This window comes from Ambystoma mexicanum, chromosome 1q, assembly GCF_040938575.1.
Source record: "Ambystoma mexicanum isolate Mex_15411 chromosome 1q, UKY_AmexF1_1, whole genome shotgun sequence".
NCBI classification, from domain to species: Eukaryota; Metazoa; Chordata; class Amphibia; order Caudata; family Ambystomatidae; genus Ambystoma; species Ambystoma mexicanum.
Window position 1 is genome coordinate 510,144,347 of NC_090922.1, and position 15,332 is coordinate 510,159,678.

A 15,332-nucleotide genomic window follows, 5' to 3' on the forward strand; every position below is an offset into this window, starting at 1 on the left:
TCGGGAATGAGTGGCTGATCTATGAGAACTCTGGGGTTTCTGATTGTTGGGGTTCACTTAAGGGGCCATTCCCCTTTGTTTCAGCCAAAGGATAGTTGTTATTTTGAAAGATAGTTGTGGGTTATGTTGTTTTGGTGCTGCAGGTTGGGATTCCCGTTACAGTAGAGTTCAGCTTCAGGCGACTGATCGTCATCCACAATCTGTGAGAGGCTATTGCCAAGATCAAGTTGATTTTCAATCAAGACAGGTGAGAGGCTATTGCCAAGATCAAGTTGATTTTCAATCAAGACAGGTGAGAGGCTATTGCCAAGATCAAGTTGATTTTCAATCAAGACAGGTGAGAGGCTATTGCCAAGATCAAGTTGATTTTCAATCAAGAGGTGTGTTTGTTTTTAGACAGAAAGGCTCCATCTTGGCTTTAGCAGTGATTACTCTCCTTCAGGGAATCCCCCCTCCCCCCACCTCCATGATGCAGTGAGTGGACGTCCTCCTGTACATTCCTTGCTTGATCATTGGCAGTCGGGGGCTGTCCTGATGTCCAGTGCAGTGTTCTGAAGTCGCAGCTCTTCCACTCTGTTTGCAAGCAGCGGGGACACTCCACTTGCCACGGCCTGATAATACACGCAGGAATGGCCCTTTGCTTGAGGCCATCAGACCCCACACTTGCGCAGGGGCCTGCCCACTTGTTAGGAGTTCAGTCCAGTCCACTCCCAGAGACCCCGGGCGCACGGGGGTGGCATGGACTGCCACCTTTGTTCCTTAGCAATCGGGACATGAGGAGCCCCCAAATCCTGCGGCTGAAGAGGGGTACGGTTTCAGTCTGTGAATCCTGCCTGAAACTCTGCTGAGTGTTGACGCTGCTGGAGATGAAGCACCATTGACTTTAAAGTCACTTACAGGAACTGTACTGGCGATAATGCAGAGGTGTCGGCCAGTGCCAGGGAATCCACTGCAAAAGTTGCATTTTTTAAAAATTGAGGGATGAACGATGGAAAAACAGTTCTGCAGGTTGTGCGACGGTTGCTGAGATCTCATGTATTACGCACTGCCTGCAAATTCTGTGGCTTTACTCCAACTTCTTCAAAGCATTATTTAAAAAAAGAAAAAATGAAAAAAGAAGTCTTTGGGTGAGGGTAACCTCCCCAAACAACCTCTGAGGAGGAGTCACTCGGACATGTGCTCATATTCTGTTTTGGGGCGTTTCTGCTCTGGTCCTGAATATCAAACATTGCACCAATGCTTATGGATAATGTCTTACCTTAGACAATCGTGCTCCTTACCTTTCACCAGGAGTTTTGCCTTAGGGTAGGCACAGCACAGACACATTTACTGTTGTCTGGATGCCGTCAAGTAGGTCATGCTGTGGTGCTACTTGGACGGGCCTGGAAGCCCCACGTGACTAAGGTCTCAGGCCGTCTGCCATCCCTTTGTGGGCATTTTTGGTGACGTTCACTACGGTGGCGCAGGAACACTGCTCTGTCTGACTAAGGTCTTGAGCTCTGGTAAAACATCACTTTTCCATTGACTGTTGCTGTACAGACAAGTAGGTAGGGTGACCAGATTAGATAAGTAAAAAACCGGGACAGGGCAACTAACATAAAAGTAGGACCAACTCTTGAAAGTGGCTGTCAAGGCACTACACTTCAGTAGCGGTTGGAGGAGAAGGGGGTTTAAGTGTTAATAGTGGAATAAACACACTTATAATTAATTTATCACAAACTACCACTATCTTAATTCATAAAATGCAGCATTTCTTCTGTGCGAGATCGTGCATTCCTGCCGCCAGTTATAAAGACCTACCACCAAATACCAGGACCACTGCATTTTCCAATGGAAAAATAATATTGAGAAAGAGGGTCAGAGCGCCCAAATCCGGTACAGTCCCGTCAAAACCGGGACGTCTGGTCACCCTACAAGTAGAGCTCCCCTCACCTTCTCACAATAGCAAGACGGCTTGCCGTGTGAGCACCCACCACCAGTGCTGGACGTGGAATAATTTTACTGTGGGAATCCACCAGTGGTAGAGTTTGGGAGGGGTGGGAGTTGTTCTCAGCCCCCCCAAAAAACATTTGCCTCTCGAAGAATAACCATGAACGCTTTGAAAATAAACCGAGGGGGCGGGGGGGGGGTCATTTAATTGTGCATCAAAGTATGAAAGGTGTAGACCTTTTAAACCTAAAAAGCTATACCTAAATATTTCCGGTAGAGCACAATCTTAATAAGAGATTTCCCAATCAGTTGCTGAAGTGGTGCTGTGAGCGTCTTGCCCTTGAGCCTCACAGCCCAGGTTCGAATCCCGGCTTTGGCACTTCAGCATTGTTTTAAGCACTCCGAATGCACGAAAGCAAATGAATTGTTCCAATGGCTTCCCAAGACTTGGGGAGACATTTTTTACAAGATCTGGGAAAATCAGGCCCAATACCAGCACTGCCCACCACTGATCGTAGAATAACATAAGGTTTATTAGTCACCTGCGCACTTAAAGACTTTGCTTGCCAGTGAATTCTGGTCGAGGTTGGGTGGGTGGTGGTCGCCCTAGCAGTGTTGTTGGCAATGCTCCTCTCTGCCCCCTCAGTTTTCTTTGCCTATGCATTGTGGGAGCACTATGGATGGGTGCTCCGCAGGGACCCATTTCAAAATGATGCCTGGGGCCCTTCTGGTCTTCCGCTGGGAAACCGTCTTCACATTTCACCAAATACAATGCATTTGTGTGGGATAGTTTAACGTTTTCAAAGCAAAAGGTCAGTGAAAAGGGTCAATAGGTTTGGGAGGCATACGAAATTTCAGTTGGCGATCAAACAATTAATATATTTTATGGATTCGTAAGAACTATTGAACAATATTGGTTTTGTTTCTCACATTTAACATAAGCATCATCATATTCCGTGATGGATTTGGGAGTCTCCCATATCCACAAAAGGGGAAAGCGTGATTTCCTCACTGGATATGTGCATGCCGACACCCTCATATTGTCCTCGACTCAAAATCCTAGATAAAACAGGGCAGGGGGCATGAGGGGCAGAGATTAGCTTCACTGTCCTCTGCATGGCAGAACAAAGGATGGTGGAGTGCAAGTCCTTAAACACTACTTAATCAACGATATTATGCTTTCTTTTTCAGAGTCATAGGGTCCTCCCCAAGGTCTGGAGGCCCATTTTAGTTGAAAAAGTCAAAACACTGGACCTGATTGTGAGGAATTCAGCCATCCGCAGGGTGGGTGTGTGCTTGCCTAGGCTTTTTTGAAATTTGATATGAAATTGAATGATGGTAGATCAACCTGTGGAAAATGTGTGGGGCTAACCCTCACACATTTTCCTATGCTCACTGTACGACAAATGCCTAGACCTGTGTACTCTCTGTGGACACAGCCTTCAGGCGCCGCCCCCTGCCATATTTAGTTGGGATATGACAGCTAGGATTACACCTGTCATCTCAGAAGGAGGAGGGCCAATCCTTCCTTCTCCCATGGCCTGCCAAATTAACTAAAAAAGGCTCCATGGATCCGTCCCTTTTCGTTTGTTTAGACTCTGCTGCTGGTGGCAGCTTTGCATAGTAATGAGAGTTTAATTCAAAGAGGCCCACATGGCTGCAGAGTTTAAAAAGGAGACAAGAAACCCCAATAACCTTGTTCCATTGACTTGTTCTTGGGTGGATGGCCCCTGGGAGAGTCTCAACCAAGTCTTTAGCTCACTGTTCTTTTGACAGAGAAGAAATTTCCCGGCATATCCCAGACCCCCTCTGTTTGGCATACCAAGTAACTTTGGGATTGAGGCCCGGGACTTGGGTTGTGAAAGCAGAGGGCCCTGCAGAAGAAGGGGGCTAAAGGAACATCCACAGTTTACTCCAAAAGATCCAGAACAACAGGGACTGCAAAAGAAGATTCAGTGTTCTTCAAGGTCGCAAAGAGCAGCATCTCAGCTTCCGTTTCCTTTTATGAGACAATGATGAATTCTTCTGGAGCCTTGTAAGAGATTCTTGAACAGGCGAGGACATTTGGTGCGAAAGCTTTTATAGGCAGACATTTCTCACTAGGGGAAAAATAAGAGTTCTTCGCAAACTAATAATCAATTGTCAAGAACCTCCTCTGAGACGAGGAAACAGCGGGTGTTTGAGGGCAAACATGTTCTGTCTGATTTCGAGGAACACTTAAGGCCTGAGGTTAAAAGTGACTCGATAAATGGGCTCATTGCCAGAAGCAAAGCATCACACAGTGGGGTCCAGAGGGTCTGAAGGCGGCTCCATCTATGGTTGCACAGATCTTTTTCTGCTTGGCTGAAGATTTTGCGAAGGTGGGCTGTCTGTCATCTGTAGCAGAATTGTAAGAGCCAATGGCCTCACCTCTCTGTGGCAACCAATCAGATGGATGATCACCCCCCGCAGGTTTTGGGTTGCAGCAGCTCCATACATTATCAGTACCGGGACGTTTCCTGGTCAGATGCACGCGACCGCCATTCCAGAGAGCCACCGCCAATTTCTCCCACGCTGAAGAAGCAGCCTTCAAGAAGAGCCTTTTCCCAAACAAATAGGAGGGGAACATGCGGGCTGAACACAGTGTCAAAATGTAAAGAATAGAAAGAGTCCCAGTTAAATGAATATAAATAGAACTTGTCCGCGAGGAAGTGAAACCGCGCGACATTGGAAAAAAATAAATAATTGACCATAAATCTCAGGAAAATTGTGCCTCTCTTTTTTTTCTTCAGAAGTCTTTCCTCAGTAGAATGTCAAGTGAGAATTATACGATTACAAACGTATAAATAAGAAAGAAGAGGTGAGATGGGAGTTGGATGAGATATGAACAGAGCCCCGGGTGCATAAGGCATAAGTGTGTCAATTACGGACGATTAGAGAACAAAGGGCCTGCAAAACAAAGGGGTGACTGCAGCGGTGCCTTTGATGGTGAATAGCAGAGAGAATAGTGGGGGGTGAGGACAAGAGGGGCTCATTGAATGAGGGGAAATGCGCAGGTGCTGGTGGATGTCTGATGTGTCCGTTGGCGACGAATTGACGTATCCATCTCTGCACCTTGTCGAGCCGGCAGGCATCGAGCCGCACAGGCTCCCAGCGGGCTTGGAAAGCACTGTTCCTTCTTTTTAGGTGATGCGAGTGGGGCACGAGTAGTAAGAAGTACAGTCTCCATTTTGCTGTTAGATTCTGAGTCGGGACAGCAGACACAGACTCTCGTCCCTCCCACATTTGCTGCTTTTGCGTTCTACGCTAAGCAGACTCAGGCGTTAGTCTGTCCTCTTTTTCTACTAAAGAAAAATGCCGATCTCAGGGCTTTCCACACACTTGGAGAGGATAGCAAATGTTATCCAGGTGTCTGATCTGTGCTGTGGAAAATGGGACTGAAACAGTGCTGCTGGGGGTGCTTGCCAGGAAGCAGTCCTGGCACTTAGTGTCTCAGGATCCATTTGATTATGACGTGGGGTTTTGGTAACCTTATTTTTTGAACTGTCAGTCAACAGTATTCACACAAGAAGCAACGACATTGCACACTATCCACATGCCTCTGCACCGGGGTCTGAACCCGATAACCCATTCTGTTGGGCAGTGCTAGTCATCCATTTTCTTGAATTACAATGCATTGTAAGGGGGCAATGCTGGGCACACAGGCTGGCCATGCCCGCTCACTGCTCCAGTCAGCCTGCATGACATTGGTGACGCTCCAATGCTGTAATAACCAGCAGCAGTGCCACGGCAGGGTGGGTTGACAACAAGAGAACAGGCAGCAGCACCAACACAAGGGTAATTCCACGGAAATGCAGCATGTATGCCAAAGAGTGCCTGTCCGGAGTGCCAACCCGCACAAGCCGACCTTCCTGCAGTGCTTGACAGGAAGTTCACCCATCCATGATTCTGCCCGTGTTTGGCCATGAATCTCCCGTCGTAAGAAAGCACTTTTGTTTTTCTTTCGGTGGCTAGGCAGGCAGGGGAGTTGCTAGGTCTGGATAAGACCCGGGGCTAAGCTGATGTCAGAACTGTTGGGACTGGGGGCTAGCTAGTCTCATGGCTGTAGCTCCTGAGATTCTATCCGGGGCTACAACCAAAAGATCAGGGGCTATAGCCCCCTTAGCCCCCCCTAGCAACGCCCCTGTAGGCAGGCAATACATTGCACATCCCACCTATAGAATCATAGCAGAATCTTAGCAATGATTATGTGATTAAACAAGTACTTAAACATGTGTATCATGCCAAGGCATAACCAGTGTGGCATGTTATTCTATCGCATGTCGATTGTTGTTTGCAAATCGCATATCCGCCAGAGTCAGAGCATCCATCAGCCCCATTGGGGAATGGGAAGTTTGGTTGCAGTAGAATTCGTCAAATTCGAGTTTGTCAAATTATTTTGGCTGAATTTGGCTGCAAATACATGTGGGCGGGTAATCGTGATAATAAATATAGGGGGTAGACGGGGAGGCTGCGGCGAATCTCACCATCATTTATTTGCGGCCAAATTGAATAAAAGAAAAAGAAAATCGACAAATTCAAATTCGATGAAAAAACTCCACCAAATCACATAGAACCGCCCCAATGAGCCACTGCAAACTGCAGCTATAACCCTAAATATGTTGCCACTGTGGGGTTCAGGCATGGATGGTGGCAATATAAGCGGGAAGCTGCCCACTTCGATATGCGTCACAGGTATGCTAGAACATATTAACTATTTTTTACAAATTAAGGACTGATCTCAAACATGTGATTAATGTAGGATAGAGGAGGCAAGGCTGGGGTGTTTGTAATATTTGGGTTATTTGTAAAGTTTACATGGGCAAATACTGAATGACTACTTGTATTGATGAAAGAAGAATTAGCACCCGGAATTGGCCAGGCAGCAAATTGTATTCCTTAGATCGTAGGCATTATCTACTGGTAAATACCCATGTTCTGCGCAGCCTTAATGGCTACTCAGTCCCCTTGCCTGAAGCTTTCCCCCAATGAGACCCCACTCCTCTCTCTGTCTCCCCCTCCTGCCTGACAACTGAAATACATACTTTACGTTCCTTGTTCCTGCATGCTTCGGACCATTAGATTCTGAGACGCTTTCCATGGCGGACAGGGAAATGGAAGAAAGGCTCCTCATGGTGAACTGTCCTCCATTTCAGTGGCAGCCATCTTAGTTGTAGTTTTTGTAAGCTAAAACTGGTCATATGCATGCCACAGCCAGTGTTTCACCCCAAAGAAAGCAGCAATTAGCATCCCTGGAATTAAAAGCCATAACATTGTGGAACAGGAAGTTAATGTCCAGAACAGCCAACTAAACATGATATTACAGCTTAATTAGCACAAGCTTCCTGTTACTACAGGCCGGCCATGGCAATGCAAAGAAAGGCTGTACCCAACAGCAGACCAACGTTAGGGGAATCGACATGTGCACTGTGTCCTCCATGAAAAAAGATGCTCTCTGGCCTTGAAACCATATTCACCGGTAGCATCTGGCGCAATCCCATAGGAAAATGTTCTGTGAATCAGGCCCTAAATGTGTTCGTCCATAAAGTACATCGCCATGACGCAGACACTGTCTCTTGGCCTGGAGGCTGTTGGAATGAGGACCAACTTACTCAGACAAGGGACAAAAGCTCACACTCACCTCTAAGCTCCCGTCTGTCACGGTACCAGCGCAAGGTGGCGGCAGGTCTGGTCCTATGGGCAATGCAAGTGAGCTCCACTTCACCTCCTTCAACAGCCTGCTCCTTCACCTCCACGGCAGGGTTCTCAGGTGGCACTGCAAGGGAAGGGCAAAGGTCAGGGTAATGGAGGCTGAGTATTCAGGAGTAAGTGAGGCCACTCGGATTAAAAGAGCTGTGCAAGTGAGAGTATGCGAGAGGTGAGGGTGTGCAGGTGAGGGTGTGAATGGACAAAGTAAGCCAGGCGAGATACAGCGGCTCTGTGGTAGGGAGGTGTGAAGGTGCATAGTTAGAGAAGAGCGGAAGAAAGTTGAGAGTAAGAGATGTAGTGAGCAAAGGCAGAGAGCGAGTAGCTATTGAGGAGAGAGTTTGGTCTCAAAGTTGGAGAGAGCAGCAAGTGATTGCGGGCTTAGGTGAATGGGTTAATGAGGACAGAAGGTGGCACGGTATGCAGAGATACAAATCGATCAGATGGCCTCACCCAGCACAGTAAGCGTGGCAATCTGGTGGTGCGTGTCTTCTGCGTAAAGCTGGCAGAAGTACCCTCCCTCATCTTCAAGCTTCACGTTGGACAGAATAATCTTCACGTGCTTCTGGTTGAACTCCACCAGCTGGAACCGTTCATCCTTCAGAGCTAGGGGGAAGAGGAAAAGGGGAAGGTGAAGTTATTTCTGAACCATTCTCCAACCGCTCGCCAACACCGCAATACTCACAACCTGGCCAACATCGTACTATATGCCTTGCCATCACCAGTTGGCCACAGTATACTCAAGCGTTTGGCAACATAAACGTCATGCTCAGGCCCTTGCCCATGCCATCATGGTCAAACCCTGAATACCTCAATCAGCCCTAACCTACACAATGCTCAAACCCTTACCAAACACCTTGTAAAACCGTGCCAAACATCATGCCCAACCCATACCATATACTAGGCCTAACACTTGGCAGCTACCATGCTCAATTTCTACTCCAATGCTCCCTTCACAAATCCTATGGAACTCCTGGGCGAACACCATGCTACACCCCATAGCACCACCATGCCCAATCCTGCATTCACACCAGCATGCTCAACACTTCCATGCGTAGCACCTCCTCAACTGCATGCACTGACCAGATCCCACTCAACCCTGCTAAGCTATCAGATTCACTGTCGCCCTCTTTTCTCTGGGTCCTGCAAGTAGCTCGAAAGCGTATGTGCCATTACCTGGGCAGAGGGTAACAAAGGCTGCCATGCACAAATGTGGTGTGGCAGTCATGACACACTGCCTCTCAGACATAACTAAAATAGACAAGCAATTCCTCATTTTCCTGATACTCTGCACGGGCATCACCCATTGGACTGGCAAAACCCAGTTTAACCCAGATACCCTAAATGTCCATGCCACATGGAACTTGCCGAGGAGCATAGCATACAGTACAGGCTGGTGGAAGCGCAGTATCACTAAGGCGGCAGTGACATATACAATCAGAACACCAGGGAATACACTCGGTACCCAATTTCAAAGCACAGCTAACATTCCACAGTTATTGTGTTTACATTTTGTCTGGATGCCCTAGCCGAGATCAAGATGTGGTCATAAGGTGACAAAAAACATTCCTCGTCCCCGCTTTTTATCGTAATCTGCCATCTTTGACAAGTTGTGACAGAAAAACCTCTAGTATTCCCAAACAGGAGGTTGCTAAATGTTAACTCTCAGCACCCTCCCTTTCTGATATTGAGTACTGCTAACCAGATTACATGTAATAAAAACCTCACACCAGTGTGTGTATTATTAAACCTTGTTATTCAATCGTTCAATTACAATCGATGTCTTTTCATGTTCATTCCCTCTGCCAAAGAGTGATCCGGTATAGTTCAGCGCCACTACCCCCCCCCCCCCCCCCGGTCGGAGTAGGAACGCTGAATGTCACAATTAACTTTGTGATTGTACTCATTTCATTCTCAAGAGATCATTTCTGTGCTTCCATAACCTCTCCTCTTCCAGCAGAAACCATTCTGCTATAAGATGTTCAACGATGTAAAGGACAAGGTTGCCTATTCCCAGAACGTTTCACAAGGGCTCTGAGCGACTGTCCCCCCCCCCCCCGCCTCCCATGTTTCCCACCCTCCTTCAGCGCTTTGAAACGCTTGCCTGTGTATAGGCGCTATATAAATAAAGGATACCAATGCCAACAGTTCCATTTACAGAAACAGATGAAGCTCTTCATTGGCATTCAGTCCATCTGGACACCTGGTGCTTAAATCACCAATTGGTTTGGATTCCCATTCTGAACAGTTCAGGTTTAGAGCGAGTCCTAGTCAGGCCTTCTTTAATGTTTTCCCTCAAATCTGTACCGTCAATAATGGTGGTTATGCTTTTCCACCAAGGGGATATGTCCGGCCTGCATTCATAATTGCCTGAAAGTGCTGTGCGGCTCTTCATTTCCGCCACGTCATAGTGCTGCAGATGGCTGTTAGGTCTGATGGTCAATCAAACTCTTGCCTAACCTACGGCTACTTTAGTGTTTTTCATTTTTATACAAAAAATACATTTTGTGAACCTGTGGTGGCACGTGTGATGGCATATTTATATGGTGTGTATAGTCGGTGTAGGTAAATGTCCTTCCCATGTAACAGACATGGATATACTTCCTTATTGGGAATGAATGAGGTTTTTCCTGGCTATCCCCAGCTGTGTATCCTAAAGCTGGAGGTATGGCCTTTAAATAATAAAGGAACGTATGATTTTGCGCTATTACCAGTGGTTACCACACTCACAGCGGTAGTAGAAGTGGCAATGCCGGGCTGCTTATTAACAGTACAGGAAGTCACATCACTGGTGATCACTGCTCAGGGCGTGGTTTTGTGTGACTTTACCCATTTTGAATGAAAACCCGAAGCCGTGGCGAGGAAATAAACAGTGATTGATAATAGACAGAAAAGCCAAACCATTGGAACTATAGGGGCCCATTTCTAGTCACAGGGGGGTGTATTGCTGCTTGTAGGCATCCCAAATGCCGCCTCTGCCTGTCACCTCCTCTTGGAAGATTTCATCGAGCTTCGCTCTCCTGTGACACCTACCTTAGAAACTAACAGTTTTGCCAGAGAGAGGAAGCAGGATTTGAAAAGGTGGGCACTTTACTTTTCATCCGTCCCACTGGACCCTTGCCCCACGTTCTCTTCTATAAAATGTGACTAAGCATGTGGTGTTTCCTTTAAAAATAAATAACACAACTTGAAAGATCGCTCACAGAGCATCCACGCTTGTTGCCAGCACGCTTCTGTGATGTGGTGGAGCACCACGCTCCTCAGAGTCTGGCATGGAGTAATCCACGACCAGCAGAATCTGGCATGCAGTAATCCACCACCAGCAGAGTCTGGCGTGTAGTAATCCACGACCAGCAGAGTCTGGCATGGAGTAATCCACGACCAGCATAGTCTGGCATGCAGTAATCCACGACCAGCAGAGTCTGGCATGTAATAATCCACGACCAGCAGAGTCTGGCATGCAGTAATCCACGACCAGCAGAGTCTGGTATGGAGTAATCCACGACCAGCAGAGTCTGGCATGGAGTAATCCACGACCAGCATAGTCTGGCATGCAGTAATCCACGACCAGCACAGTCTGGCATGCAGTATCCACGACCAGCAGAGTCTGGTATGGAGTAATCCACGACCAGCAGAGTCTGGCATGGAGTAATCCACGACCAGCATAGTCTGGCATGCAGTAATCCACGACCAGCAGAGTCTGGCATGCAGTAATCCACGACCAGCAGAATCTGGCATGGAATAATCCACGACCAGCATAGTCTGGCATGCAGTAATCCACGACCAGCAGAGTCTGGCATGCAGTAATCCACGACCAGCAGAGTCTGGCGTGCAGTAATCCACGACCAGCAGAGTCTTGCATGGAGTAATCCACGACCAGCATAGTCTGGCATGCAGTAATCCACGACCAGCACAGTCTGGCATGCAGTAATCCACGACCAGCACAGTCTGGCATGCAGTATCCACGACCAGCAGAGTCTGGTATGGAGTAATCCACGACCAGCAGAGTCTGGCATGGAGTAATCCACGACCAGCATAGTCTGGCATGCAGTAATCCACGACCAGCAGAGTCTGGCATGCAGTAATCCACGACCAGCAGAGTCTGGCATGTAATAATCCACGACCAGCAGAGTCTGGCATGCAGTAATCCACGACCAGCAGAGTCTGGTATGGAGTAATCCACGACCAGCAGAATCTGGCATGGAGTAATCCCCGACCAGCATAGTCTGGCATGCAGTAATCCACGACCAGCAGAGTCTGGCATGCAGTAATCCACGAACAGCAGAGTCTGGCCTGGAGAGTCTGTCATGGAGTAATGAGTCTGGCTTGGCGTAATCCTCGACCAGCAGAGTCTGGCATGGAGAGTCTGGCATGGAGTAATCCTCGACCAGCAGAGTCTGGCATGGAGTAATTCATCCACGACCAGCAGAGTCTGGTATGGAGTAATCCACGACCAGCAGAGTCTGGCCTGGAGAGTCTGGCATGGAGTAATGAGTCTGGCTTGGAGTAATCCTCGACCAGCAGAGTCTGGCATGGAGAGTCTGGCATGGAGTAATCCTCGACCAGCAGAGTCTGGCATGGAGTAATTAATCCACGACCAGCAGAGTCTGGTATGGAGTAATCCACGACCAGCAGAGTCTGGCATGGAGTAATTAATCCACGAGCAGCAGAGTCTGGCATGCAGTAATCCACGACCAGCAGAGTCTGGCCTGGAGAGTCTGGCATGGAGTAATGAGTCTGGCTTGGAGTAATCCTCGACCAGCAGAGTCTGGCATGGAGAGTCTGGCATGGAGAGTCTGGCATGGAGTAATCCTCGACCAGCAGAGTCTGGCATGGAGTAATTAATCCACGACCAGCAGAGTCTGGTATGGAGTAATCCACGACCAGCAGAGTCTGGCATGGAGTAATTAATCCACGAGCAGCAGGGTCTGGCATGCAGTAATCCACGACCAGCAGAGTCTGGCCTGGAGAGTCTGGCATGGAGTAATGAGTCTGGCTTGGAGTAATCCTCGACCAGCAGAGTCTGCATGGAGAGTCTGGCATGGAGAGTCTGGCATGGAGTAATCCTCGACCAGCAGAGTCTGGCATGGAGTAATTAATCCACGACCAGCAGAGTCTGGTATGGAGAAATCCACGACCAGCAGAGTCTGGCATGGAGTAATTAATCCACGAGCAGCAGAGTCTGGCATGCAGTAATCCACGACCAGCAGAGTCTGGCCTGGAGAGTCTGGCATGGAGTAATGAGTCTGGCTTGGAGTAACCCTCGACCAGCAGAGTCTGGCATGGAGAGTCTGGCATGGAGAGTCTGGCATGGAGTAATCCTCGACCAGCAGAGTCTGGCATGGAGTAATTAATCCACGACCAGCAGAGTCTGGCCTGGAGAGTCTGGCATGGAGTAATGAGTCTGGCTTGGAGTAATCCTCGACCAGCAGAGTCTGGCATGGAGAGTCTGGCATGGAGTAATCCTCGACCAGCAGAGTCTGGCATGGAGTAATTAATCCACGACCAGCAGAGTCTGGTATGGAGTAATCCTCGACCAGCAGAGTCTGGCATGGAGAGTCTGGCATGGAGTAATCCTCGACCAGCAGAGTCTGGCATTGGGAAGTCCATGCGCAATCCTGACATTTTAAGGATCCTTTTTTTCAGGATGATAACGCAATTTGGCAAAGCGGCCACCAGAGAAGCAGTCCACGCTCTCTGAGGCTCACTCCTATTTTAAAGGGTATCCTCAAGGCGCTCTTTTTGCTGCCCGTGTGCCACGTGATAGCAACGCTTTGTACTATTTTCTTCACTCCCACCACCACCACCAGGAAAGCTGCCGTAACACAATATGTTTCTGGTTGTGTGCTATTTAGTTACTTGCAAGCTTTGAGGATATAGCGGGCCATTTTTTTTAAATAAAAGAAACCATCTGCAAGAAAGCACACATTGGATCCGGGTCCTCTATAAACCTCGCTTGCTAGTGTTTCATCTGCAGGCAGATCATCCTTTAGAGCATTCGGGGAGTGCATGTACCATTGCATGCACCATCGCAGTGCATTCGCTCCCTAAGCAGATCCTGCTCATGCCACACTGGCAAGGGCCGGTCTCGATAGGGCAGGCTTCCTGCAGAAAGTTGCGACTGTTCTTCAAAAACCCCAGTGTATACCCTCCTCCGCAAGTGTGCCTGGGTACAGCTGAGGGCATCCCAGATCCTGCATTTTGGTCACTGCCATCATGGTGCCTTTTACTGGATCAGGTTCCAAAATTCATACCTTCACCTGCACTTGCGCGATCTGAAAGACACAAGGCCTGGTAAGAACGTTGTTTTGTCCTCCCTTTGTTTCCCCCTCCTTGTCTTGTCGCGCCTAGAAGCACTTGTGTACAGGCGCGTTATAAATGCCACATCCTATCATATCATCCTATCCAGGGCCAACGATGGATGCACATTCTGGCCGCTACACGCCTTCACTTCTTTTGGGCACTGTTGTTCATTCTCAGTCATCCTGCTCCGGAACAGGGTGTGCAAGGATCCAGACTTACTCAAGCCTTTTGCGGGAATCCCATTCCTTTATCGGGCCAAGGACTTGATCTCCATTGAGGGGGGTGCCTGGACTGCGCCATGCCATTCTGAAGCCTAAGCAAGGCCCAAGCAGTGTGTTACGCATGGTAGCGGAGTAGAGAGCTTTGCTCCATTTCAATGGTCCTACGCAGGCAGAGAAAACACAGGAGTGAAACTGGTATTTTTACAGAAGCAGACAGAACAGGTATTGGACCTCCGCGCGAGAGGCCCCTTTCCTCCTCCTCCTCCTCCTCCTCTGCACATAGTAGGCCCCCCACCGCACCCAAGGCCATGCGTGGCCTTGTACCCCAGCACGATGCCTATCAACACAGACTCCAGTAGGCCTCACATGCGCGGGGAGCTCACTCACTCCTCCATTCAGCGTTCCCGCCATGAGCTCCATCCTCTGCCAGGTCTGCGTGCTCACACGCCACGTGATGCTGTGTTGCCTGCTGGGGAGGATGCAGAAGAGAGGCGCCTATAATTCCCACCGTCAAAAGAAAATTTCGATGATGAAACTGCGGTTAAATTACTGTTATTGAGGCCGAGTTGCAGCTGCTGCTCCGTTCAAATTAGAACCCTGCATGAATTACAGTAATAATACTTTAGATAAAGTGTTCGCAACGACTCCATCACCAGCGCCATTTCCCCAGCCGGCTCCTCATCGCCGCTCTTGTTTTTTAAGGATTTTTTTATCGCCTTCTCAGGGGAGTGCAGCTGAATCCTAGCCTCAGATGGAGTCAGTCGGGTGTATGAGAGGATGAATGAATGGCCCCAACTGCTGAGAGGTGGGGTTTTTGTAGGTAAATTAGGTTAGCGTAACCTTGATGAGACCAGGCCATTCTGAGAGCGGATGCTGTAGTCAGATCCAAACAGGGCGGAGCCCATGTCTTCAACACCTTGACTATACTTGTGGCAAATGAAGCTGGTTGCATGGACTACCAAGGGTTCTATTAATAACCTCCGCATTGAAAGTCCAACAGAAATATTTGCATGTCAATGTTAACCTGTAAACTTGCACCTAAACCTTTGGGTTAGGAGCGCTATATAAATAAATAAATAAATAAACAAACAAATAAACAAATAAATAAATAAAGATTTACCAAAGAACTCCTGCTATGGACTTTAGTTGGTGAAA

The 15,332-nt window shown here is 48.3% G+C and overlaps 1 protein-coding gene across 2 annotated transcripts in view; it reads right to left on the reverse strand.

Moving 5' to 3' along the window:
- CADM4 (cell adhesion molecule 4) overlaps positions 1-15,332 on the reverse strand; it is a 1,490,292-nt gene that overhangs the window by 435,229 nt on the left and 1,039,731 nt on the right. For both annotated transcript variants that reach the window (XM_069640887.1, XM_069640888.1), the window contains exons 3-4: positions 8,107-8,259; positions 7,589-7,723 (exon numbers count right to left, since the gene is read on the reverse strand). In XM_069640887.1, coding sequence (XP_069496988.1) covers positions 7,589-7,723; positions 8,107-8,259 — 288 coding nt within the window. The remainder of the gene's footprint in view (positions 1-7,588; positions 7,724-8,106; positions 8,260-15,332) is intronic.